At 41.2% G+C, this 27,833-nt stretch overlaps 3 protein-coding genes and 1 long non-coding RNA gene across 4 annotated transcripts in view; 1 reads left to right on the plus strand and 3 right to left on the minus strand.

The window, feature by feature from the left end:
- LOC306823420 overlaps positions 1–916 on the plus strand; it is a 42,528-nt gene extending 41,612 nt beyond the window's left edge. Inside the window, exon 9 of the long non-coding RNA XR_013778999.1 lies at positions 842–916. This is a non-coding gene — a long non-coding RNA (uncharacterized lncRNA). The remainder of the gene's footprint in view (positions 1–841) is intronic.
- The window catches only part of sv2a (synaptic vesicle glycoprotein 2A), a 215,272-nt gene that overhangs the window by 45,111 nt on the left and 142,328 nt on the right, over positions 1–27,833 (minus strand). The window lies entirely within an intron of this gene.
- LOC306823416 (uncharacterized protein) lies at positions 1,624–5,254 on the minus strand. Its single transcript, XM_079342922.1, has 4 exons — positions 4,582–5,254; positions 3,552–3,869; positions 3,275–3,356; positions 1,624–2,325 (listed from the first exon to the last, which is right to left on the minus strand). Exons 1-4 carry the CDS (start codon positions 4,937–4,939, stop codon positions 1,911–1,913), a joined length of 1,173 nt encoding a protein of 390 aa, XP_079199048.1. The 5' UTR covers positions 4,940–5,254; the 3' UTR covers positions 1,624–1,910.
- On the minus strand, positions 18,334–27,653 carry LOC306824485 (uncharacterized protein). Its single transcript, XM_079344660.1, has 8 exons — positions 27,567–27,653; positions 26,481–26,589; positions 25,413–25,603; positions 24,628–24,761; positions 24,095–24,287; positions 23,621–23,699; positions 21,866–21,959; positions 18,334–19,162 (listed from the first exon to the last, which is right to left on the minus strand). The coding sequence occupies exons 1-8, from the start codon at positions 27,628–27,630 to the stop codon at positions 18,404–18,406; spliced, it is 1,623 nt and encodes a 540-aa protein (XP_079200786.1). The 5' UTR covers positions 27,631–27,653; the 3' UTR covers positions 18,334–18,403.

A 27,833-nucleotide genomic window follows, 5' to 3' on the forward strand; every position in this document is an offset into this window, starting at 1 on the left:
TGTTATAAAACGGACAGTACTCTGACATTTCTCACAAATAAATTATATCTGTCCAACAGTAACATGAACCAGTCAAAAGCCTGACCACTATACGCACCTACTCCGTGCGCCACAGCAGTCTTTCTGTTAGTCCTTGTCTGGTCCTTTATTCACGCTTAAAAAAGAATAAATGAATCCTTTTAGAACAAAATACAATTATGTAAATCCTCTGCACATGAATCCATCAGATTGTTTGGTTGGTGGATGACGACGCCGGCGGTTGAGACTGTTTTCCCCAAAATAAACCCCCATGCAAATCATGCTCGCATCTGCCAGTGAGGCGTTAAAGGCCAATCATTGTTCCCTCCAAAGCCTGCTGATGTCTCTGTTTACGTCCGAGCTACATTACAACAACACATAGTCACATATAGGATGGGCGTTTGCCTTCCTGCGTGTCCGGACCTGAACCTCCGGTAGGGTTTAAGACCCCTCTCTGAGACACCGAGCCTCCGGCAGCAGCAGCAGCACAACAGAAGCCTTGTCTTCAATGCGGGGTTGGAAGCAAAAATAGAAATACTACGAATCGTGTCCTTTTAGAAATGAAAAAAAGCCTTCGTTATCTGCTCACAAACGACCCCTCACATCTACGCGCAGACTTCACATGCGCATGTGTAACCTGTTCTCAGCACCAGCACAGCCGGAGCTGCAGCCGGACGCACGCCTGTCCTCACTGTGCAAACACCGCTGCAGCTGTCAAACAGATCATATTACAGACTGAAGTCCCAGTGTTAGGAATACTCACTGTCCTGTATGATCCTGGAGCAGATGCACTTGTGCGACATCAGCTGTCTGTGGTCAACAGGCGTAAAGTGGAGGCTGCAGGGTGACAGACTGACAGACGCTCCTGCCTGTTTTTAAAACCAACGCACGAGGAGCGCTGCGTCGGTTTGTAGACCAATAATAAGCCTGGAGGCAGTGAGCAGCATGAACCAAGGGCTCTGTGCTGTGGGGCCAACTTAACAGGAATAGACTTTATCTAGGAACGCCTCTTATTTCTTCCTAGTTAAATAAAATGAATTATTTTAATGTATTATATAGCTACTCAATTTGATTTACTGTAATGTCTACGAATTATTCCTTCATTCACTTTATTTCACAGAACAAGCCTACTTGTAAAAATGTGTCAGATTTCATTCAATGTGAAATGGGCAGTTTTTCAATAAAATCATAAGAATGGAAATCGTGTTGCTCTTTAATTGTGCATGTTTATTGAAAAACAAAATGAGACGTGAAACATGAATGTGTCGCTTCTTCTGGCATGTAATGTCTTTTGCGTCTTGTTGACTTTTTTGCTTCAGTATTCATGAATTTAAAAGATTGGATTAAAAAAAAGGGATAAAATAGGAAGAAATGTTTCTGACTGAAAGTCACGTGATTCTCTGCATCAGGGAGACCATGACTATTATCTATTAGTTGTTCAAAGAAAGACACTCATACATTTGAATTCCAGTCAGTAGAAATACAGTGGCTATTCCTTTATTGATCTTAGAATTTGAATTTGACCCTGATGCCTTGATTGTAGTTGCACATGTTGGACTCCAGGGGCGCTGATGAGTTTTACACGATAATGTCTCAGAAAGAATACATTGTTCAATCTTTATTTGTAGTTTGCATTTTGTACTGGCATGCAAGGCAGTAAACCGAAGACGCTGAAAGTTAAGAAACATGAAACATTCAGAATTAAGAACCAATGTTAAAGCAGTTTAGTTCTCCATGACTGGACTGTTGAAACAAACAAACGGCTGATTTAAAGTTCAAACTGTTGAGATCCTATCAGAGAAAAGGAGAGAGATCCCACCACCATCAGTACAAATTTAAAAAAAAGTATAAACAACCACACAGTCTAGTGTTCAGCAGAATGTAAAGGCCGATCAGCTGCACATGATTCCTCCAGTGTTGCTGTGAGATTCTCCTCTGTTCGCTGCCAGTGTTTCTCCAGTCGCCTCCGTGTTCTGCAGCACGAACTGCGAGGGATCCGTCTGGGGCAGAGTCATTTTTCGAGCGTAGTACCTCCTTGATGCAGCTCGCCACGCCTCCCTCTGCTGCGTCTGTGCATCGCCAGGTGAGTTCGACATCAGCATCTCTTTTCTCTTCCCCACGATCGAGATGGGTGCTGAGTAGTGGGAGTTCATCATGTGAGGGAAGGAGGCGGAGCGTAAGGGGCTCGCCTGTTGGCGGGCCACTTTTCGGGCGTAGTACCTCCTGGACGCCGCTCTCCAGGCTGCGCGTTTTAGTTTCTGAACCTCCTCTGGAAGCTCCGACATCGGTACGCTCTTCTTCTTGTTCCTGAGGAGGTGGAGACGGGTGAGTGTGTGTGTGTGTCACACAGATGAGAAGATACAGACACATTTCTTTAGCCCACCAGTTGAGAACCCCTCCTTTACACCTTCGTACCACAGCTGCTTCATTGAAGGAATGTCTTCCATAAAGCTTAAAGCAGTGGTGTCCAAACTTTTTTTCTTGTGGGCCAAAATTGTCACGTTAGAATTGCTCACGGGCCACAGGGTTTTTTTTTGTTTGTTTTTTTTAAAATATTTGAAGGAACTTTTTGTATTTTGACCTCTTCAAAAAGTTATGTAAATACACAATAATTAATTGCAGTGGGAAACTGTTGTGTTCTCATTTTTTGGAAAGAATAGTCAGGCTTTTATAGGTCTCCCTCGCAAACATGAAAAAGAAAAAAAGAACGAAATATGCCATCTGATGAGGCCTGGGGCCAAAATCTTCTGATTCTTCGATTTGAAGTCAAGGGCCACAAAAAATCCACTCAAGGGCCACAAATGGCCCCCGGGCCGCACTTTGGACACCCCTGGCTTAAAGACATTAATCTCTGCTTTACTCTGGTGTTTAAACAGTAAACACACTTTGAACTATCATTTATTATCAACATCACATTTTAATGCACTAAGATTTAACTTCTTTTTCTTGGTAGAATTCATGATGGTTTAATTTGCACCAGGGACCAATTACATTTTTGTAAGTGATCGGTCAATAAACACAAAACTGTTTCATCATGTATGCATGCTAAAGGTTTGAACATTTGAAGCATTTCTCAACATACAGAGTTGAAAAGAAGCCAATGTGAAAGTACACCATACTGCAGTTCCTCCAGTGTCCACTTGAGGCTTTGATTTATTTTTTTTCTCTAAAGCGTACATAACACAGTTTACATTTCCACATTTAAACACAGGAAATGAATAAATGTCGAGGCTCTAAAAGGTATGACAGAACCCACCTGAGGTGTTCTCCCTCAGTGATGCTGTGTCCTCCTGAGTCTGTGTGAGCTTTCTCCCTCAGCTCTCTGTTCTCCGCTTGTTCTGAAAGTGTTCAGAGAGCACAGTTTGGTTTCATTTAAACAGTCTGATGGTCGTGTTAGAACAGAAACTCAGCTCTAACGCTACAATAGATACAGTTTGTGCAACACAGGGGAAAAAAAGCTTGACACAGCGATCATTATCCTGAAACGTTTTGAATATTCTTGCATAGTAAGAATTGATGATAGTATACGTTACTTTCTACACTGGGGATTTCCTTTTCCTGACACAGGCTGCTCGTGGTTTCTCCCCCGTCCATGATGCTCTCTTCGTTCATTTCCCACTTGATCAAGACTGCGTCCACGTCACACGGCTCCTCCTTGATGACCACGCCGCCGCCGCCGCTGCCGCTGCTGGGAGGCGTAGGCAGGCTCCCCGCTGCGTCTGATACACCTGAGGACTCGGAGGAGTGGGAGGTGCAGGTCTGATCCAGACCCGGCACGCAGGGGGAGGACAGAGGAGCGGACTCGTGGCTTTGGGAGGACACGTGTGAGGCGGGGCGAGCAAAAAGGTCCACTGTGGAGAAGGACACACAAACGTTTGTTCCTGCTGCCATCACTGAAAGGAAATTATGCAAAACCTATTTTTACCCTGACTGAACAGATTATTTTCTTACTTCTATTTTTATTGATCTTATTGATTGAGACTTTTATCTCCTGTACGATCTGAGTGACGGTGAATCGAGTACTGTTGTATATTGTAGGGCTTTATTTAAAATCATGTTTCAGTAGGTTTTAAAAAGTGTCTCTTTTCTCTGGTGTCTTGTTCCTTGTTGTTGTAACCTGTGAGTGTCATGATGGATGCAAATAAAGTAGCCAGGACCATCATCTTTTAAAATCCAGCTGCTGGTTTATAAAGCGCTTCAATGGATTAGTAGTAGCTACAAATCCATCCGGACCGCTCAGGTCTGCTGTCAGAACCAAACTATGGAGAAGCAGCGTTCAGCTTCTATGCTCTGTATATCTGGAACAAACTCTTCCAGGTTAAAGACTCACCTGTGTGCAGCTGCTGCTTTAACTAAACTATTTTAATAAAGATTTTAATCCTTCACTCTGCAGAAACTTTTAACCCTTTTATATTCTTACTTCAATTCATTTTATTTGAGTTATTTTTACTTGAACATATTTTAAGTTACGTGATTTCTCTCTCAGGATGCTTTTGGAGCACTTTGACTTGTTTTTAGAAATGTGATGTTTATTAATGAACTTGTCTACTCGTGTTTACTTACAGGAGACCCTCCTGTCACAGTCCTGCTGCCCTGCTGTCACCTCGGGCTCCACGCGGTTCTGAGATCCGGTCACGAGGCCTCCGCGCGCGTCTCCCAACAACGCGCACGAGGAGCATCCCTGCTGGCGGCGCAGCACCTGCAGCTCGCGCTCCGCCTCCCTCACCTTGCGCTCGAGCCGCTGGATCTCTCTGTCCCTCTCGGCCACCGTTCGCTGCTGCTCGCGCGTCTTGGCGCTGTTGACGCCGTACAGCACGTTCATTATCGAGTCTATCGCCAGCCGGATCGCGTTTTCCACCACGACAGCTTCGTCATCGCGCAAGTGAGCTTGCAGAGACGCGTTTCTGACTAAATTCATCATCAGAATCAGATTTAAAACCCGCCTGTTGTTTGACGTTAACTCACGAGCTGCGTTAGCCTAGCAACAAGGATACCAGGCTAACAACAGACACTAACCGCTTTTAAAACGTCAACAACAACAAAAAAAACAATACAGTTAGATTCAAATGTTCAAATGTGAAATGTTGAAGAAGCGCAAACGACGCCGAGTAGAGCTTGTAAACATCAACGAGCTAACAACACGAACAGCTGATCATCAGCTTTGCTTCCGGTCTACTTCTTCTTCGTTCGCCGGTGGATGCTTGTTTGGCGGCCACAGCGCCACCTAGTGCTGAAGAGGAACGTCTGGGGGAAAAAAGTTATAAAAAAGACAAGACACAATGGTTTACATCAAACCCCATTAGGTATTGGTAGTGCAGGTGTGCGGATCATACCGACTTACTTTTCAGTCTCCATAGAGGGTATACCCATGAATTGATTGACCATATTTAGTATGATTATGCAGTTCTGAGGAAACTGAAGGGATGACCCTCTTTAAGTCTTTAAGAACTGGGGAAAAATAGCCTTCGTCCACTCTGTACCTTCCACATGAAACATGCTGCAAACAGACTTGAATATAACTGGACTGGTTTTTTTAATCATTTTAAATTTTTTTTTTAAATTGTTGTGAGATTAGCTTTCGCAGGACTCCCTTGAAAAAAAAGGTTTCTAACCTCAATAGGACGTCTCCTGGGTAAACAAAATAAAAATAACATAGCACACACTTGCTAATTATTCAAGCGGAATCTTATGTCACTGTTATTAACAGAGGCCGTTTATCCTCCGCTGGATGGGACGCTTAAAAAAATCATTTGAGGAAAAATGAAGAGTATTTAGGCCCCACTACACTCCTGCTATTAGGCGTGAGTCAGGGACAGTTCACCATGACTTCATAAAGGTAAAAACATCGCGGAGAGCAAGTGTTTTCCTGCCTGAATTAAATCTTGGGTTATTCTGCCAAGTCAAATTGGTTATACATGGGCAGCTGCAGTTAAAAAAAGACACATCCATAAACACAGAAAAGTGATCTGCAGCCTGTCAGGATCCTGACTATTGAATCATTTCATGAAATAAAAAAGATCACCTACAGTATACCGACATAAATGAGTTTAGAGATGATGCAGCCTCCCTCCCACGCGGCGGCAGGATTTATTCACCTGTGGTTGCTAAATGTGCCCTCTTATTACCTGGCACCTGAAACCACACAGGAAAAGCATTCAAAGTTCAGTGTTCTTCAGAAAAGTTCATAGTTATTGCACGTATCCTCCTCACTGTGTACAGGATAAGAACAGAGCACTCTGAATGCTAAAACAGCTGACACTTTTAAATCCAGGCTCAAAACATTTCTGTTCAATGTGACATTTCAGAAAAAACACCTTTTCTCTTATTACAGACATTTTGCATTGTTTTACTCACGAGGTGTGTATTTCCAATACATGTTTACTATTTTCTTCAATTTCTCTGCTCAAACCTAAATGTATTTAAATCTTATCTTTATCTCCTGTTGTTTTATCTCAACTTTAGCTTCTTAAATTTTGTTTATTCTTTTATTATTCTCTTGTGAAATGTTCAAATACTTTATACGTGTGTAAAGCACTTTGAATTTCCTGCCGTCTGAAAGGTGCTATAAATAAACTTGCCTTGCATGAACAGCTTTGAAGCCTCACCCTCCCTTCCCTTTTAGTCTGCTTTGACATTTATCTGACATTATTGTAATTTATAACCTTATCAGTCGCTTTTCACTTCCTCCACTTTTTGTGTTTACGAGAACACATTACGCAATGAATGCTTTCAAGGAAAGCCTACAAATGTAGCAGTAAGTTCTTTGAAAGATTGCCGAGGGTTCACTGAATGACAGAGATAGTTTGAAAGAGAGTGGGGAGTGGTGTGCAGGAAAAGAGCCGAGGTTAGAGGACTACAGCCTCCATACATGGGCGCACACACTAACCACTGTGCCTCATGTCCATTTTTATTTTACGCAATTTTCTATTTCACACCAGATCACAACTGTCCTGTCGAGTCACTTCAGGATACCTTCATGTTAGAACAGGACAAGACCTCCCCCCCTAAAAAAAATAAAATAATAAAAAAATAAAATAAAAAAGCTGTAAACCTATACATGAAACATTGCACACGTGCCATTTCATGACCTTCACTGAGTCAGTTCAACCAGCTGCCCTTCAGTCCATTATTAGAGTGTATTGGGGTGTGTTGGTGGGGAAAGGCCTTCACTGTGTCATGGCACACTGTGTAGGTGTTATATCAACGCGACACCTGATGAAAAGATAAGGTATGGAACGAGAGTAGGTTTGCTTCCTGACCACATCCTCACCTGTATCTGTGGATGATCTTCTTGTATCCTCCCTCATCACATATCACATGTTATTAAGTTATCTGGAGAAACATGTTTCAGGGCATAAAGCCCCCCATAAGCCCCCCAGATCTCCGCTCAAGGAAGTAAGATTTAAAGCACTGTTGGTGGCTATAGCTTCTTCTGTTTCTACTGTGAATATCAATGGACAAAGCCTGAGTGACATCGAGCATCTGTTCCTGCTGGATGCTCCGAAGGCTTGTCAATGCCAGCCGCCATGCGAGAAATCCTCCTGACCAACCGCTACAACACACCCACCTCACATCTAACTGGTGTGTGTGCCGATGACAACAACTAATCAGACAAATATTGTTTTTTGTACCACGCTGTAAACATGTTTACTTCTGCTGTAACTCAGCCATTTTTGAATGGGGTGTGTATGTGAGTTCTGGGGCTCCTGGAGCCAGCCTCAAGTGGACACTCGATGAACTGCACATCCACACAGACTTAATTTTACAACACCGGGGGATCGCTGCTTGGTTTTTGTGCTAAACAGATTGAAAAATGGTGCCATCAAATGAAGCAATTTAGAAAAAAAACAACATACAAATATACAAACTACATCATTAGATAACATTTAAAGGAGAAGTACTCCTTCATTTAAGTAAAACTAATTATACAAATGTGTTATTTTATAGCACTCTCCCTACCTAGACGACATAGGATAACTACATTAATTATTTTTAAATAATCCTTATTATTTGTTAATTCTTATGCTAATGTTTTTGGTCTATTCCTTTGCTTACATCATACCCACTTCGAAAGCTTTTTTCTCCTATATACATTTTTCTTATTTACATGTATATGATTTTATTTTTTTTAGTTTGCACTTGCAATTTTGCGTCCGCTAGGTCTATGTGTATTGCAAGATTCTGATTTTGTATCGATTTCCAAAGAAAATACTTAAGTTTGTAGAAAATACTACAAAATTAGTATTGACCATTTAAAAAAAACACTTGTACTTTCTCTGATTAATAAAGTCAGTTATAGTGAAACAATCATATTGATGTTATTCTTTATTCAATTAAGAAAATAATCACAGTATACCCTCATTGTAAGAGCTTTGTCGTGACTGTCGATTCCACAGCAGAAATATCAACGACTAACCTTTACAAAGATGGAAAAAAGTCCAGCAAATATCTGAAAACATTTATCTTTAGCCGCAGAAAAAACAACATTTTAGTCTCTCTCAGTTTGAACTCGAGACTAAAAGTTGAATAGAAATGGAAGTAAAAACATAAGCAATGAAAAAGCAAAAAAAATGTTACATACGTATGAAAACCCAGCACATTCATGTGTCAATACATTCTGCAGTCAACCCTTATAATTACAAGAAGTGCAGCCCGTGTCTGTTCTGCTGAGGTAATGCGTGTGAGGTATGATCAAATGTTTCATATAGATGTAAAGAAATCAAGGCATGAAACAAAACCTGCATTGTCTAAATGAGAAGCAGGGGTAGAATAGATATGCATGTGTGCAAGCATTACGTCTCAAAGAGGACATATTAAACTTCTATTCCACCTTTTCACTCAGTCCCCTGTGCTCTAAATGAAACATGTGTACTGTGCTGTGGTCCAAACATAACATGAATCAAGCAGCAGAGGAGGGTTGTGACCCTGTAGAAACCAGCTCTCTCAGAAAGCTTCGTTTTGGTGTGTGTCTCTTAAAAGTTTGAGTTTTTCCAGTCGACATCACTCCTCTGTAGCGGGAATAAAAATGGCGGACATGTGCAAAAGTAGACACTTAGTAATATATGTTCAAAAACACTGTTAAAGAACATAGTTTTTTCCATAATATGTGCCCTTTACAGTTGCTGCATCCCGTGTATGCTGAGAAAATCCTCACACTTACTCAATCTAATATTCTAGCTCTCATCGTCTTGCAGAGAATCTGATGAAGCATTTAGGCCGCTTCCTTTGGAAACTAAAACAGGAGCAAAACCACCTGCAGTTTTGTTGAGGATGCAGTAATCAGTGCAGAAACACGGCGGTGGAACATTATCAACGGGACTGATTGGTAAACTGCTGTCTGGGCTCTGGGTCATGACCTCTACACTGCAGCCAGAGTCTGCACAGCTGGTGTTGAACACATCTGTCATTGGAGAGGAGACAACCTCTACTTCTCCCACACTGACTCCCCAGACAGAACAGGGCAGCTGAGTGTAAGACGTTTCCCCTGGACAGAGCATAGTTGCAGGTGGCGAGGCGTCATGTGTACCGGGTAAGCCAACGTAGGAGGTTTGGCACTGGGTGAGAAGCAGTTGTATTACCGAAGGGTTTTGGAGGTCCTGGTTCTCCACCGGGTCCTTTTTAACAGGTTTCGGAACGAGAGTCACGGCATCGGATGTCAAGACCTCCTCAGGTTTGTACGTGAGAAGAAATGCGCCTTGAGGTGAAAGCCATTCCTGCAAATTGGGCAGAATTGAAATGCATTAGGTTTGATCAAGACGATGAGGTATTTTACTTTTACACATATCAACAAGGAAACCAAAGAGGGCCCTTGGGAACACTGAAAGTTGCAAGCAGGGGATTTTACAGGGGTTTTTTACATATCCAAAGATTCTTGCATAGATGAGAACTAAAAATCTTTAGAAAATTACAAGTCATTTTACTGATATGTTATCCTCATGGTAATAATGTCTGTTGAGCTCTCCAATTGTGTTACAGCTATAACTATCTTGCTCAGGGCGTAAAGCTCCACTACTGATATAATATCACTACTGATATAATACAAGAAGCAACCCCCAGTTTTGAAAAATATAGAAGTGCAAAAATCTGCAGTTCCTGGAGGGTCCACTTGAGGCTGTCTCCGAAAGACCAGAAAGTCCCGTACACAACCCACATTAACATCAATTTTGACAGCAGAATAAACGTTTATAGCCTGGTGAAACATGTTTATATCAGCCCACCTTGTACAGGTGGTTATTTCTTTATAAAACATCTGTTTTGATTTTCAAAAGCCTGCCTTAGCTCATGTTATTTGCCTGCTCATATTGATTGCTTGTTGAGACAGCGTTTCCAATTTGGCAACCGCTATCGAGGGCATCAAAAGAGTCTTGTTCTAATGTCAGTGGCCTATTAGTGTGTGTGGCCATTGTTTAATGCTTTAACCTTCTCCAGGGACAGAGGCAGGGGTGATTCTTGAGTCTGCTAGCAATGTCCCAACATTGTTCTTTCTTTTTTCAGTGATTTCATTGACAAACTTTGTATTCTTAACCGGACAACGAGAGGGAGTACTTTCAGATGGGGCCCCATTAAGGATGTTTCCTACAGTCATTACAACATTTACGCATTTTGAGCTACTGCTGTTGGATAAAAGATTCTCAGCTCTCGGGGAAGTCCCTGTCCCTGGAGAAGGTTAGATCTATCTATCTATCTATCTATCTATCTATCTATCTAAAAGATTCTCAGCTCTCGGGGAAGTCCCTGTCCCTGGAGAAGGTTAGATCTATCTATCTATCTATCTATCTATCTATCTATCTATCTATCTATCTATCTATCTATCTATCTATCTATCTATCTATCTATCTATCTATCTATCTATCTATCTATCTATCTATCTATCTATCTATCTATCTATCTATCTATCTATCTATCTATCTGTCTATCTGTCTATCTATCTATCTATCTATTTATAAGATTCTCAGCTCTCGGGGGGGGGGCCCTAAGTGGTCTGGGGTCCCAAACGGTTGCCTACCTTGCCTGTTGACAAGCAGCGCCTCTGGACAGAGGGGGTCCCCAGTGTTTTGCATCGTTATTTTGGGGGTTGTGGGAGGAAACGTTTGGGAACCTCTGGTCTATGATGTGAGGTTATGCTGCTGCACTCTAGTCAACTTATCAAAGCGTAAACATGTGCTTCAATAGATACTTTTAAAAAGTGTTACCTCTAGGTCTGTTTAGCTCCACTTTTTCAACATGTCTTCATAATTTAACAATGATTCTTCCACTCTTGTGAAGTTACCAGTCATTTAAGCATCCATGTGATTGCGTTCCTCTTGACAAGAGACTTTTGCACTGAGCCAGTTAGACGAAGAATACCTCACCTGGAGATTGCCTTCATGATGTTGATACAAAGGTCTGAAAAAAGGGGCTGGCGATGGAGTGTGGGACAGACTTTTTACCATCATTCTGTTATGCAAATGAAAACATGCAATGATCACATCTTAACTTTAAGGCACACACTCATAATCCAGAACACATGAAGCTGATTTAATCTTGAATGTTGCGGTACAGTTGACTCACCTCGCCGCAGGCCTGTTGAAGGCAAACAGCAGGACTCCGGCAGCCACACCCACAGGGACCAGCGATTTCATCAAAGTGACTAATATATTATCTTGTTCTGAGAATGTTCACAAAGTAATGCAGAATTATTGAGTCATACTGCCCAGATATCAGGTGGCTGACGCCAATAGAGACTTGTATCATTCTTTGAAGTATTATTGTGAAGTGATTATACAGGTAATGGTTTATCTCTACACTCGTTCTCCAGTCATAAACATGGTATTAAATAAAAAGCAGGCTTTGATTAAATGTGTGTAGCAGGACACGCATCATCGACATTTCATTTACAAAAGAAAATAAAAAATAATCCCTTTACCTTCTTTTACTTTATTTTTCACGCATGTCGATTGGCTCCACTGACTCCAGGTACTCCTATAATCATCATGATTAGCTATAGATCTCACTTTAAAGCAGTATTTAGCGTCAGGTTTGATTTTTGCTCTTTCAATCAGCGCACGTTCCTGTCCTGTGACACGGGCAGTCTGCAGAAAACAAATGAAAGCAATCAAAGAAAAAACATTACTTGGGCTTATTGTAGAAAAAAAGGTGTCAATGCTTGGCTCTGTATAACATCTTAACTTACTCTGTTTTCAGTGCTTTGAGACAACTGAAGTAAGACCTCGTATTCAATTTTACTGTGAAGATAGTTATGGTCTTCGTATCCACTTCTCCAGGTGATGTTGAAAGTCTCTGGACTTGGTTCAACCTCAATATCATGCGGGGGCGTCAGCTGAACTGATCAATACATATTTTCAGAACAGGATAAATAAACAGGATTATTTCTAATACAGCAAAAACCAACAACATTATGTTTTGTGCCTCCTTAAAACAAACGGGCACTTTGGGAAATGTCTTATTATCATAAAATCAAGTTGTAGTTATGGATGCAAAGTTAAAGCTCCTGTGAGGTTTTATTGGTTTGTGTGTGGACAAAGTTGCACGTCTCATCTCTTTGTTGATTTTGTCCTGTAGATATGTAAGTATATCAGTTCTTCTGTGAATCTTTGCCATGGAAAATGACAGAAAAAGTCTGTTCCTGCAGCACGCTGTAACTTGCCTTGTCTGGCACCTACCTTGTGGAAGCTTTTTCATGTATTTAAAATAACTGCAGTTATTTTATTTTATTAGTTATCTAGTTTTTTTTAGTCGCTCATGAAGAAGCATAAAAATAAATTTCAGTTTGTTCCACTTCAAGCTAAAAAAAAAAACTCCTCTCAGGAGCTTTAATCAGACATGCATTCATGTAGTGTTGTAGTCAAGACCGCACTAAAAGAAACCAAGACAAACTCGAGACCAGAGTGCTCCGAGACCGAGACAAGACTGAGACATTTCGGGATCGAGACTGAGTCAGAGTGCGAGACCAAGACCAGGAGCAGAGTGCAGGGGCCTTGTCAATCACTTAGACCTTACCATTGGAAGGTTAGGGACGGAACCGGTGGATAAAAAACCGAAATTATGAATGATTTGAAGTGATTTATTCTTTTAGAAAGGTGTTTTCCTCTTTTCACAGTGATGACATGGAAAAATAGCCAACCAGTGGTGGTCTTGATTTAAAATCTGGAGACCAGGACAAGACCGAGTACAAATTCTTTCCATTACGAGACGAGACAGAGACCGTCAAAAAGTGGTGTCCAGACAAAGACTGATTTGGAGTACTGCAACACTAATACATTCATGAAAAGAAATCAACACACTCACATTTACAACAAACGTGAATTATGAGAGATTAATACTCACTGTTGTCTGATGGATAAAACTCATCCACTAAAGTTTGGTAGCCGGAGTCGTGACAAAGGTCTATTTGATATTCATCCTCAACACGTAAATAATCAGAGTCAGTGACTTTGCAGACACAGTTGTAGCTGCCATTCATCAGCACAAGCGGACAGGAAGTCTCAGTATTCCTGAAGGATACAAATAGTAATAATTACTCAAACAGAACAGCTGTGTTGGAAGTATTTGAGAAATGTGAAATGAAATTAGAACATGAAGTGTTTTTACTCATAAAGATCAATGAATTTCAGGCTGTAGCTGCCGCTGGATCGTCCAATGAGATCAGCAGTGATGTTCACAACACATGTCACTGTGTCCCAGTAGGCACTCACACAGGAGAATCCATCAACTATGGAAGTGGGAAAAAAAACAGTCGCATTTACTAACAATGCAAGAAATCACTTGTTGAGCCACATAATATGGTGGAAATATAAGGACTGCACCGAGGTATCAAACATTGACCCAATGTGGCACGCTCTGATTTAAGTAGCTGATGTGTCTCTGCTGGCATGTTAGTTCACCTATCTGCAGATTCAGAGGAGAGGTTTGACATTGTGCAGATGCAGTGTTGGAGTAGTGTGTTACTGTTATTGGATTACATTTATAATGATGCTTTAATATGTACAAATGTCCCTTTTCAAGCGCACTCCCACACATCATTCCCCTGATAGTACTTTTGTGACCTTGGATTAAGTCCATAAAGGAGGAGAGTTAAAAAAAGGTAGAGTGGTTTAAATCAGATCAAACTGGAGCTCGGAGGCATGCGCACTCATTTGACTTTGCTGTGCGATAAGACAAGACACGGGAAAGTTTAACCATGAAAATGATGCTTCGCTTGATGATTAAGTTAAGTTTGACCTTCAAGCAACGTGTCAAGAAATTAATACAAACCACTTGACATGGTGAAATGTGTCATATGTCACGGCCATATTTAAGAGTTTACCACAGAAGGAGTTCAGATGAAAAAAGATCAGATCATCATTTAGAGTCATGAGTAGTACCTCGGACGCTGCTGGTCATTGAGATGCAGCAACAACACAAGAACAGGAGCTGCAGACACGTCATGTCTCCACTAGCATCACACTGTGAACATGAAGGCAACATTTCTCCTTATCATCCATTTGTTAAATGTCTTCTTATAACCACAGTTTATGTAATACAACACATTTATCAATCCAGTTGAAAACCAACATTCGCAGGAATCTCCTCTGTGATAAACACCTGAGTATAAAGACTGACAAATTAAAAAAGTATAACTAGAGAAAATACATTATGAGAAATCAAGAACAGCAGATATTATGTTAGCTGTGATGTGTAACTGATGAAAAACATGTTTTACCTCAGGGGCTGTCCTGCTGCTGCTGCTAGTGTGTCAGACAGTGAATGAGAGTTGGAGCTGAGGTTTAACTTATCACTACATCACAGGATGTTAAAACCCTTTTTTTTCTTACGTCACAGGGTTTTTTTTTTCCTTTTCTTCCTCTTTTTGGTTAAGTTTTGGGCATGTTCATTTCTTTTGATCTGGGTGCCACTGTTCAACTCAGCTCATATTTTGTTCCTTCTGTATTTCCCCTCGAACATTGACTACTCCCATGCACCTTGTATGGAAGCTATGAATTCATTAATTCCATCACCTGTCTGCATGTATTGATTAACATATTAGAACTTGGTTCAACACATCCCACATCTATTTCAAAAATACTTTAACAGACAATCCTCTCTCTCGCCCCGACCCTAAACCACTTTTTTTAAAAGTACTTCTCCTAATCTCTTGACCTTTGAACCTCTTCGGGCTCCATACAGAGAACACTAAAGAGCACGCTAATGATGCTCGTCCCACCCCCCTGCAGTCTAATTATTAGTTATTTTATTTGAGCCATTTGTTTTAAGTTTGGTCCATCTGTTTACCTCGATTCTCTCTGAATGCTGTTGTATTTGTTTTATCTGTCCATCACCCTCTAAATGTTGATTTGTATTTGCTTTTATATGTAAAGCATTTTGTAAACAGTTGTTTTTAAAGGTATAAAGATATTATATAAATAAAGTTATTATTATTATTATGAGTTTCCTCATGTTGCATACAATCTACATCTGACAGCAGTCCATCCTCCTTCTCTTCCATCCATCTGACCGTAACCACATATTTTTCTCTCCCTCTCTTGTCCATCTATCGTCCCTCCATTCCTCGAACCTTACACTCAACACTTCATCCCAAATCCTTCGACCCTTAGCCCTTAATTTCCCGACCCACATCTTTAAATCCCTTCAGCCTCATCTCTTCATCACTGTAGTCACTTTAAATATCTGCTTCAAACCAAAACAAAGAATCTGTTTTGGCACAACCATTTGGATAAGGTGATATTTTTAAATTATTTGCTGATCTTTGGCCTGAATTTCCCTCGGGATCAATAACGTATCTATCTATCTATCTATCTATCTATCTATCTATCTATCTATCTATCTTGGCTGTTTATGCATAATTTATGTTTTCTGATTCGGTCATCCTGCTGTCTATTAACACTCCTCTCGATTACTTTTGCAGGTCATACAAATGAAAAAAAAAGTATTCATTTCAGGTTGGTTCATAAGCAGCTGAAAACTTCTCACTGAGGCTGTAAAGGTTGTCATTATGCTCTGGGACTGTCAGTCACTTTGCATAACATACACAAACAAAGGAAACGTCTGCCTATTATCCACGATAAGGCAATGATGGCTTAGATAATAGTTCATACTGCAGTAGGAGTGTGGTTTTGCCCGGGGTTGACTCGCTGCAGAACAAGAAAAGATAAAGGCCGACTCTCATGTCTCTGACATGAAGTGGATTTTTGCATTGTCTGCATTTTTTTGACTCTGAACTGGAAGGTCGAGGAGTCGATCCACAGCTCCCGCAGCAACATGTCCCATGTGTCCTTGAGCAAGACATTTAACTCTGAATTGCTCCCGTTGCTTCGTGTATTAATTTGTATGAATGGAATTAGTTACCCCTGATGTTCACCACATAGAAACCTGTCATCAGTGTGTGAATGTGGAGGTGTGACCTGCGGTGTTAAAGTGCTTTGAGTAGTCAGAAGACTAGATGAACTCTACAAGCTCAAGTCCATTTTACATTTCTAGCAGGTTGTAATAGTCCAACGCACTGAGGCTTCCAGATGACTTACTTTGTAGTCGGTTAATCTTAATTCTGTTTAACTGACTAGACTTAGCGCAAGAAATCTCTAATTGAGGACAAATTATTGAAAGAGTGAAGCTAACCATCTTCAGTCCTCCCTGGTTAACATCCACATGCCCGTGTGGATGTGATTAAACATTCCTGACACAGCCCAAATACACATTTATCTTCCTTTTTCAATCCAAATAGTGCAAACCAGCGCTGCTCCTTCAAGATGCTATCCTGTTCGCTGTGCTTGTTTACATCCTGGTAGTAGAGCAGCGCTACAGCCAGTCTGGTGGAGACATCCGCAGCATCGAGCAGCATCGAAGGCCAAATAAAATAAAGAATAAACTTACGACTCGTTGTTTTTGTGTTAATTCGACTAAATGAGCACATCCTGAATCTTAGTGCTGTGGGCTGGCAGAACCTCATTTCATCTTTCTTGCAGATACATAAAGACAATGGGAAATGAACAGAACGTTAAATTGTATAAATCAGTCTGATTTCTATCTTATGTGATGCTGTTCAGCCATTATAATATCAAAAACTTTACTTCCACACCACGCTACTTTCCATGGAACAAAGTGAAGATTACCTGAGGTTGATGGGCCGGATGTGTAACAACAATAACAACTGTCGGAGTTTTAGCAGTCCGGGAAACTTTGGACTCGGAAAGTAAATGAGCCACACTTGCCTTCTCCCACTCCGTCAATAACCCTTCAACTCAGAGATCCATCCACCCTCACAAACGGTCAGATATGATCCGTTAATGGAGCTCCCCATAATCTGAACATTTTGTACCTTGAACTACTCAAAAATATCCAGCATAATATCACAATCACATTTGCAGAAGACACATTTGACATGGACCCAGAAAAAGAAATTGTGTCAGACTTACTAATATTTTCAGTGTAAACAGATTTCACGTGTTATTTTATTCTCAATTTCATGGGATAAAAATGAACTTTTGCAGTTGTATAAGCACACAAACTACCAAACACTGTTTTACACACATTGAGCATGTTTAGCTTGTTTCTCCACAGATAAGATTTTTGACTCAGTTTGCTCTTTTTGCTGACATTTCCACACAACAGGATGGATGATTACAGTAGTGGTTAGTGAAGATACGCACGAGCGAGGACAAGAGGCACTATCAGACATCTTGATGAGGCAGCATGCATGCTGGTGCTACGGTACAAGCAAACAAAGCCAGTGTGACCATGACAGCATGCAGCTGTGTATAAGAAGAGATTAAAGCTCATCATGCACCTGTACAAACCAGTCTAAGGTGCAAGATTCATTCAATATAGGCTTTCTCAAGAAAAACATCGATGAAAGAAGCAAAATAAACCTTTATGCATTCAACGTACATCCACATGAAACATTTAGAATAATCAGTACAGGATCTGTATGTGAGTTTAAAATCCATTGTTCTGTCCTCGTCTTTAAACTGTTGGAAGGACTTGAATCAAACATAATTATTCTTTTTGCATACTCCTGTCTCCACAAACAAAGAAATCTTTGGAGAGATCGGGGCTGGGGGTGTACGTGGGGTCGCCTGAGGGAGGATGGAGGGGTCGGGGGAAGGTTTTAAAAACTTTGATTGATCCTGACGTTTGCACAAATACATGCATGTGTAAGCTCGAGGAGAAAAGAGAAAAGATTTGTAATATTTAATGTTATTTCTTTGTACATTCCTAATAAAAAAAAGAAAACATCACAAAAACAAACAAATTAATCTTACTATTTACATATATTGTACAAATTGCAAAACTTTGAATAAGACATTATTTACTAAAAAAAAAAAGTCTTTTAAACATTCGTCAAACTCTGTGGCTGTCACAGTTTGTCAGCAACATTAATCACTGTGTTTTAGGAAGTCTGTTCCGTGTTACTCGAGTCTTCTTGAATAGTGCTGGATATCATCCACTGCTTGACATAGTTAGAATGTGAGTTTTCGTGCTCCTGAAATAAGTCTCTCTGTCCTGCCATGTTTGAGTCTGAGGCTCCAGGGCTGCTGCACTCTCCAAACCCACTGTCAACAGTGTCCAGGTCCACATGAGGGTAGCCGTCCTCGGACTGCCCGTGTGACACGAACGAGTCGAGCGATAACCTCTCTGGTTCATTAATCATGGCATTTGGCTCAAAGTTGTCTGCTGATAGGTCATTGGACATTTGGTTTTCAGGCTGAGGTAACATCCGACCGTGTCCATCCGACCTGGACAACTGACGCTCTTCTAAATTGTAGCCTGCAAGTTCTCTGTTGATTTCCTCAAATGAAGCAAAGCTTTCTCCATCTCGGTAACTTCGGAGGGTGTTGACAGAGCTCGTAGAACTGACCTCCTCCTCAAACTCTCCTTCTCCAGACAAGGTCACGGTGTGGATGGAGATGTGCCCACTGGAGTGACCCGAGCCCTGAGAACTACCGCCGGCCTGGAGGAACGGCGGGGGGTTGCTGTGAGGCGGCAGCAGGTGGAGGAAATGATGCCCATCTTGTTTGATCTCGTGCTCGCTGAAGCTGCGTTTCTCATTCTTCCACTGGAGGACATCGGGCAGCTTCTCGCTTTTCCTCTGGACATGTGAGTTGACGCTCAGGAAATCGCACTCGCTGAATACAGGTTTCACCCAGTCCTACAAACAGACAAAATGGAAGGCATTCATTTTGAGTGAATATTTTCTCATTAGTTTTCACGACATATGAACACAGAATAGAAACTGTGCAACGAGATTACTTGGCTTCACCTTAAAGTGCACACAGCTAAAAACAAAAAAACTAAAGTTATTTTAGTTAAGGTAAGGTGGGATATGTGCGGTGTGGTGCACAGACTCAGGTACAGAGTGCAGGTAAAGCAGGTTAAAAGTTGTTTTTTGCTGCAAATACTAAATTAACTTAGAGACAAAAACACATTTGATATAAATACAAACCTAATATTAAATGATTACCATAACATCAGATTAAATGCATGTTGATGATTTAGAATAGATTTACAGCTGGGATATCAAGAGACATTTGAACAGGCTAACTGTGTCTCCATGCGTCCTGTGTTGAAGCTAAGCTATGTGGCTGCTAGCTGCTTACTGACCTATATTATTCTAGAAGTGTGAGTGATCTCCATCAAAGCCTCTGCAAAGCTGACACGAGTTTGTTCATTGAAAAAAGGCTTTTCTGTTCGTGTGAGGTGTCACAGTACGAACAACTTATCAAAGAAGGGAATCTACTCTGCACCCTTCAGCGTGTTTAACCACCAATAAGAAGCCTGGTTGAGACACCTGGGTAAGTACCAAGGCATGTTTTGAACTTCATCTTGTTGTTCATCAGGAACTATCAGAACATTTAGCCACTTAAAAAAAAAAAAAATAAAATAAAAAATCCTACAAACAGATCAGTACAAACACGACTAGCAGTCATACAATGTCAAGCTTTATTACTTCGTTCTAATCAGCTTTTAAAAACGTGAGCACTTTATTCAGAGGACTGTCAAAGTTTGCAGTTAATGAATATTTAGTGCATTAGCAATGCAAGGACAGACTGTGATGATTAACTCCATAATAAATCAAAATAATTTAATGTATCTTTTGTGTTTGTTGGAGGAATTATCCTTCAGGTTTAATTTGAATTTTTCTTTTGATGCACTCGATTCTCCTGACAAATCCACGTGACTAAATTTAACACTGTCAAACTTCTGCAGTCCCCCTTGTTTGCCTCTCGCCGGCGAGATGATGGACAGATAAGCATGAATAGGTTCTGTGATGCAGGACACCACATCCTGAAGCACAGAGCTCATCGACGGCACTGAGTGGTCTCCGTGCAGCTGAGGAGACGCAAGCAGTCTGCACCGCAAAGACTCAGATAAGAAAGTCAGTGCAGCGAGAACTTCTGAAAACATGTTGGATTGATCGTGGTCATGTTGCAAAAAAAAAAAAAAAGAATCAAATGGTGCTTTCAGAGCACCGCACAGCGTTACATTTAGAGTAACTGATGCATGTCTTAAATAAATAATTAACTTTAATTTAATGAGTTTTTCAGTAATCAAACAAAAGTGCAGAAAAATTGTTGGCCCAACACTAAATCAAAGATGAGTTAGTTTTCTATTTTCAAAAAGTTGTGAGTCTCTTCTAACTGCGAGGGTCACAACAGTATTAAAGTGTTTTTGTTATTATTGGCTCTAAGTCTGTTTTAAGGACCCTGGGAAGAATCGCTGTCACAATGAGAAGCCTTCTCTGTGGATGATGCTTCTTATTTCACCCAGTTCAACACATTTAGTAACAAAGTAGTTTTCACTTCACTCTCTCACACTTCCTCACTCCAAGAATAGTCGGCTCCCTTTTAGTTGCTGCAGTGACACACTCTGCTGGTCAACATTTGTAAATGCACACAGGTCTAAAGGTAACGTGGTGCTTTAGTTTGAAGGAGTCCACCTTCAGTAACTGTTGATGGGCGAGAAATAATAATAAAAAAAGAATATTTTTGGCAGAGTGCGGATGATCAGACTAAAGCTGCTTCAAACAGATACAGCAGCCTTTAGAGCGAGGTTAGTCACACTGGTCACTGATTGGACGCATGCTTGTCTGGCACCAGGGTCACCAACGGTCATCACCCACTCTCTCTCCCCCCACATTTCCTTTCTCAATTACATTTTCTAAACAATAAATAAAAAAAAACATCAGATTCAAAACACACAGAGTTGAACGAGAAACCATGAGTTTGATGATGTTATGTCTTTACAGGTGACTTTGACACTTAGCCATATTTAACACCTGATCCAAGCAGGGGTCCACTCATTCGAACATGCCTGCTGACTGTTTTGCATTATTGCATGATTAGTGTCTCTGTCACACATTGTCATACAGAAAACATCTGCCGGGACACAAAATCGCACAATAGCACAGAGCTAGTATGTGATGTTGATAGCCGAGTCAGTCTTTCCCCAGGAGAGAAAAGACGAATCAATAAAAGAGAGAAAACACAGCAAGGTGTTATCAAACCTGTTAAAAAAAGAACTCCCTTCCTGAGCCCTTATCAGATGAAAACAAGCTGTTTTTTGTCTTTGCCTGACACAATGACACATAAATGATCTTTAAACGGGGGTATTTTCCACTGGGGTGGAACAGGTCTGCTGTCACGCTCAATTATCTACCCACAGCCAGACAGATAAAAACTCAAAAGCCTCTTGAAGCCCCTGTGCACTGAGTCATTCCCCTCATGAACCCTTACATGGGAAGTGATGGGAAAGTCCCCTCCGGGTGCAGATGTGTTGAAAGTCCCCTCTACGGCATCACCTGCTGGGCTCATATGGAAACTACACACCAAGCCATGTTTTCCCTTTCTCTTACCTTAAAGTTCCCTTCATAGTTGTGGTAGAGGGGCTCGAAAAACTCCTTCGGCCTGGGGATGTATGTGATCAGCTGCAGCTTCTTCTGCAAATATCTGAAATGAATACACACAAAGAACATTTTGAATCATCGGTGTCCGTCAATGATGTTTTTATTTTGGTAGATACCCGGGGTGATGTTTTCTTGCTCATAACCAGTAATACTGAGAGTATGAAATGGCTGTGAGGTTCACTGTAATAACCAGTCTAAACTACGGTAAGTTAAGCCCGTTTTTATGTAAACAAGCAAAAATAACTTGACTATAAAGAGCTTTAACAGTTTTTGACTCTGCGCCGCAAAAACAAGAATGACTGGCAGCGCTGTAGCTTTAAGAGACTGTTCAGACACACACACATGAGAGAAGGTAAAACAAGAGGAGTCTTTAGTGAGGCAGGCATTGATCAAGAACCTCTGCAGCAGTATCAGCGACCCATCATCTTTAATAAGAGCGCGATAAATAGTTTGATGCAAAGTCTTAAAATGCCCCGGAAACTTTCAAATGAACTGGACGTGAAAAACAAAACATGAAGATCTTTAAGCCTCGTTTCCACCAAGCGGTTCATGTCGGTACAGCACGTATTTTGTGGCGTTTCCCGTTGATTGAAGGGAAAGATCCCCAAATTACCGACCTGCTACCGTCCAACTTTTTGGTACCCTTCTGCAGGGGTGCCAAGTACGGCGATCGGACCCTAAAAGGCGGAGCTAAACAATGCAGTCTGTTGATTGGTCCCGTACGACAGCGGCATTAAAAGACAAAACACAACTCCCTCGTGTTGAAATACACTTTCTGCTCTCATTAAAAAAATAAAGTGCACACATTATGTGACACACCTTCAAGTTAATGCAACCAAACAGCTCCAAAACGGAAGACTTACAAAAATCTTCTTCTTTGCAACCATCGAGAAGGAAAGAGAAAGTGTTTGTGTGCTGTGTCATGTCTGCAAAGACTCATAAAGGTTCGGCCGCTTTTTGTGATGTGTTAACCAGAAATAAACCGAGGTGTGATTATTCTCGCTCACAAATGGTTTCCCCTTCATCATCCTCCAAACTGAACAGCAACAAATCGACGTGATGTACACGTTCATCTGCTTCTTTTAAGCCTGTATTTTCTTTCCTGTTACCGTGTGCCCTCGACTGAAGCAGCCAAAGTGTCTAACACTGACGCTCTGCATGAACTTCCTATGCCTGGCTGTTAGCCGTCTGAGTGCAAAGTGCTGCTGCACGTACATCTCAGCAGTGGTTTCTCTGCATGTGGGAGGTGATGCTAGGAAAGTCTGTTGCAGCAGTGAGAACGTCTGTGATGGTTTACTGGAACACAAGGTGTTGCTGACCTTCAGACTTAATTGACTTTCACTTTGCTATCTTTTTAAAAAAACAAAAACATGATTCATACCAATCATTGTAAACTCAACAAGAAGTTTGACCTTGAACAGGATTTTAACACTTTATTTTTAACAAGCTTTGTTCAGTCTAAATACAACGTGTGTTCTACTTCTGCTTCTTCGAAAGCAAGTCATGTTCTCTGGAAATTAATGGCCAGCTATTTAAAAGAAAGACAAATTAGGCTTTCGGAAGTTGTGCGGTAAGGTTTCTGAAGCTACAAGCCGCGCGGTAATATGAAAACGTAGACGTGGGAGAATCGTACATGAAGTGACTTTTTTTGTGTCATTTAGTTCTGCAGGTAATCTGCAGCACCTACACCAGTGTAGTACTCACGTTTTGTGATAATAAACCAACACGACTCCAAGCACAACAACGAAGAGCAGGAGGGAAAACCACCAGTTTTTATTCATTCCTGTAAAAGAGAAGAGGCAGGTTAATGGTTAATGATCTGGGCCTTTGTAGTTTCCTGATTACTCAAAGTTTTTTTCACACCTCATATCACTTTCACGCCACATTAACTAACTGATGACAGAGGCTGCAATGTAGCGTGTCCATCAATGCTGCTGACTAATTCCACTCATACACCTTCACATGTCACTGGCTGAGGCAGCAGCGGGACCAATCTGAGGTTCAGTGTCCCTTCAGGTTGAGAGATGACCGACGCTCTCACTGAGCCAGAGATGGACTTCAAATATGTAATATGTAAAAAACTAATTTAATTTCACATCAACAAACAAAAAAAAAGCATCTGTAAGCAGCCTCAGCAGTCTGATTAAGCACGAGTAAAAATGAACAATCTCCTCCTACCTTCAATCTCTGCTGAGCCTCCTGCAGTCGTCCACTCTACAGAGGAGCTCCACTCGCTCCACGGACCGATGTACAGATTGTCAGGAGACATTTTGGCTCCCACGTCTACAATATAGTTCACGCGTGGCCTCAGCTTCATGTGCTCGAACAGTGTGTGCTTTTGTTCTTCCACAAGATATAACAAAGCAGGATCCTGAAGGGAATGAAGAGAGTTAGATAAATCCAGGGGGCGTGGCCAGACTTTTAGGACATGAGAGGTCAGACTGGTGCACTGACTTATGCAGAGTCGGCGTTAACTTCGTGTGCACAAAAAAAACCCCAAAAAACAAGTGATAGGCATTTCTTGACTAAATCTACTCAAACAGCTTATATTTAAATATACAGATTTCTACTAGGTACATGTGCATCTTCTGAAAAAGTCACAATTTAAAAGCACTGACAGAGGCGTGCTTGATTAAAATGTAAAAAGGGGGCACCAGGCGGCCACCTCTGGCTGCAAATTTTTTTTTCAAATTTTGAGATTTTGCCAATACCTCTGACAAGTTCCTGCTCTCTCTCACACGCACTCTGTATGTGAGGGAGTCTTTCCTGTTGCTGTGGTCCCAGGTGATGTTGTAAAATTTGCCGCTGCTCGTCACACGGACATCCAAAGGAGGCAGAGCTTTCACTGTGAAAGTGAAGACCAAAAGGGAAAATGAACATGTGTGCCAGTAAATCACAGCAAGTGACAGTTCATTTGAATCTTCAGGAGGAAGCAGGTGGGTTGGCGTCTGCGACAAATCGATATTTTGAGTAACTTAAAAAAGTTCCCAGAAGGACAGTTTTCAGTTTTTCATCTTTACAAACAGAAAACGAAAATGTTTTAAAAGGTGCACTTTGGAGTTTTAGTAGAGAAATGTGAAAGTTGGAGAAGATTCTGGGGCATTTGTTCACAATGGGAACTATTTTTTCCTTTGAACAAAGTGTTTGTATTTAGTTCAGAAAATATAGCATCGAATTGTTTCACTTCTCCAACTTCCAAATGTCACTACTAAAGCTACATAGTGCCCCTTTAATGAGCCTGTAATGAAGAGTTTTGGAAACAGGTGGCTGTAAGCAGCACGAGTGTTTTACAGCTCAAATAAAAATAAAAAAAATCATATTTTATTGGAAGGATTTCTGCAACATGTTACTTTTTCTAAACCACTTTACACTCATAGTGATGCTCTCTAAATCCAGTTACATGTTTGACCTTTTTAAACGTTATCCTTATCTCTGATCAGCAAACATGACAGAAACTGAGAGTACATTTCATACAGTCGTTATCAGATGAACTTACCAGCCTTACTCAGCTCCCAGGAAGATGACTCAGTACCCATCACTTCACCTCGAGCATCCTGTTGGGTGACGGTTGTCGTACACATCGTCCCGACGGACGTAATATACTCAAGATCTTCAGAATACATGACGCACCAGGGCCGAGGCGCTTTAATTTCACAGCTGCTGTTGGCGTCGAGTTCATAACCATCACTGGAGGCAGATAATCAGACAGTAGTAATCGATGATGCTCTGTGACATCAGTGGACGTCTTGGCGTTTAAGGATGTGGTTTCAATGTGATCAGTGTTTCGGGGAGAAATAATTACACAGCTCAGTGTATCCTGCATGTGCATCCAAAACCAAATCCAATGAATCATCCAGTCACTGTCGATGTTTAATAAATTAGTTTAATTATGCTTTTGTTTAAAAATTGTAGAAATTAGTTTAAAACATGCATTTCGTATTTTCCCAATCAAAACTTTGAAGTCCCATTAAAAGTCTTAAACCCCTTCTCTGTTTCTATTCTTCTGTATCCTTTATGACAAATGTCAAATTGTCACATTTTAAAACGAATGATATGCTGCAAAATATGCTTTTGAAGATGCATCTGATCATTTTGTTCTTTATATGTTAAAGATATATAATCTGCATGTAACAAAGCCTGTTGTTGTTAAATGTATTGAAACTGTTAAACACTGAAGCAGCCTGTAAAACGTCTCATCCAGGCTTCACACCTTCAATCGACGCTTCAAAAGAAAAATCTCATCATGACATCACTCGTTCCACCTGAAACATTCTGGTGGAAACTCTGAAAGGCAAAGCGTCGAGGGAGACGCAGTATAGGCGAACATTAAGGTCAGACGTCGATGCAGCTCTGCAGCGTTTCCATTACACTCAAACATCTGTTCCAAAACCAACTCACACATTTTTAAAAGCTGCTAGACAAACCTGCAAACAGATGACACACGATCTGTTTTATAGAAGCAACATTAATGTAAGGAGCCAAGAGCATGATATTCAACATGTTCATTGTGTTTATCTGTAAATCAAAGGGTAAAATCAAAAGACAGACAAAGACATGAATGTACCTGCAGCTGACTTGCACCAGGACAGAATATGTCGGCAAAGGAGCCGAGCAGGAACAGTTGACGGTGACGTTGTAGTCGGTGGAGCAGGTGACATTGCAGAATGAGGTTCCTGCAGCAGAGAAGAGAAGTGGTTCATTAACACAAGTTTCTCTCGTCTACCAGATACTGTGTGTGTGTGTGTGTGTGTGTGTGTGTGTGTGTGTGTGTGTGTGTGTGTGTGTGTGTGTGTATGGAGCGGACAGTGATCTCAGTGATGAGCTTCCTAAGTACAGACAGTTTATAAATTGCCCAATCAAGGAGAGGAACGACACCAGCAACGTTTAGCACGCCATCACCGGCGCTGCACTGGTTTACTCCCACCACTTTGTGATCCATTTAATTCATACAGGCAGAATTGAAAGCTCATGTTGTGAGGACATCAAAGCTGTGGAAGCATGAAATATGTGCTTAAATTGACCTGACTTGGATACTTTCACAGAGGTTAGGAAGCTGAGGAAACACTGGCTCAACACTTGCATAAACACACAGCTGTCCCTCATCACCTTCGATGACGCCCCTTTGTCCACTCTGGAGTCTTTTTCTACTTCCTGGAGTTCCATGAACACCCAGGACTTTAAGTGGCAGCTGTACATCACCTCCCTCATCAAGAAAGGAGAGCAGAGGATGTACTTCCTGCTGCAGCTGAAGAGATTCAACCTGCTAAAAACCATGATGATGCACTTCCATCCTCTCCTCCTCCATCACAGTCTGCTACGCTGAAGTCACAGCAAAGGACAAAGGCAGGCTGCAGCACATCATCCGCTCTGCTGAGAAGGTGATTGGTTGTAATCTATCGTTTCTCCACGACCTGTACACCTGCGGGACTCTCAGGCACACAGGTAAAATTGTGGACGACCCCTCTCACCAATAATGTCCCTGCGATGGGCCGCTCTATAGGCAGAGGCCAGTAGGGGCCAGTGCCCCATAACACTGATCTTGGTCCCCCCCTGTAAATGTACTTGGCAATAAAACAAAACAACAAACAATCTGATTCTGAGAAATTCTAACCAATAGGTGAAGATAAAAAGTCTGATTAGATCAACTTACCTCCGTGAACAAACAGAGTGAAGCCCCACAACAACAACAACAGGTGCACACTTCTGAGAGCCATGGGGACGACCCTCCGTTATCAGGCTGTGGCAAGACAGGAGGAAACACGACACATAAATAACACTAGTAACATACATTTAATGATAATACATTTAAACTTCAAATTCAGTTTTTTAGCAGGGAAAAACATTTTATACTCAAAATACAGAACATATTTCTGCCTTTTTTAGTCTTGTTACACAAGAGGATTTGAGTCGGGCAAAA

The sequence above is a fragment of the Symphodus melops genome, assembly GCF_947650265.1.
Source record: "Symphodus melops genome assembly, chromosome: 5".
Lineage (NCBI taxonomy): Eukaryota > Metazoa > Chordata > Actinopteri > Labriformes > Labridae > Symphodus > Symphodus melops.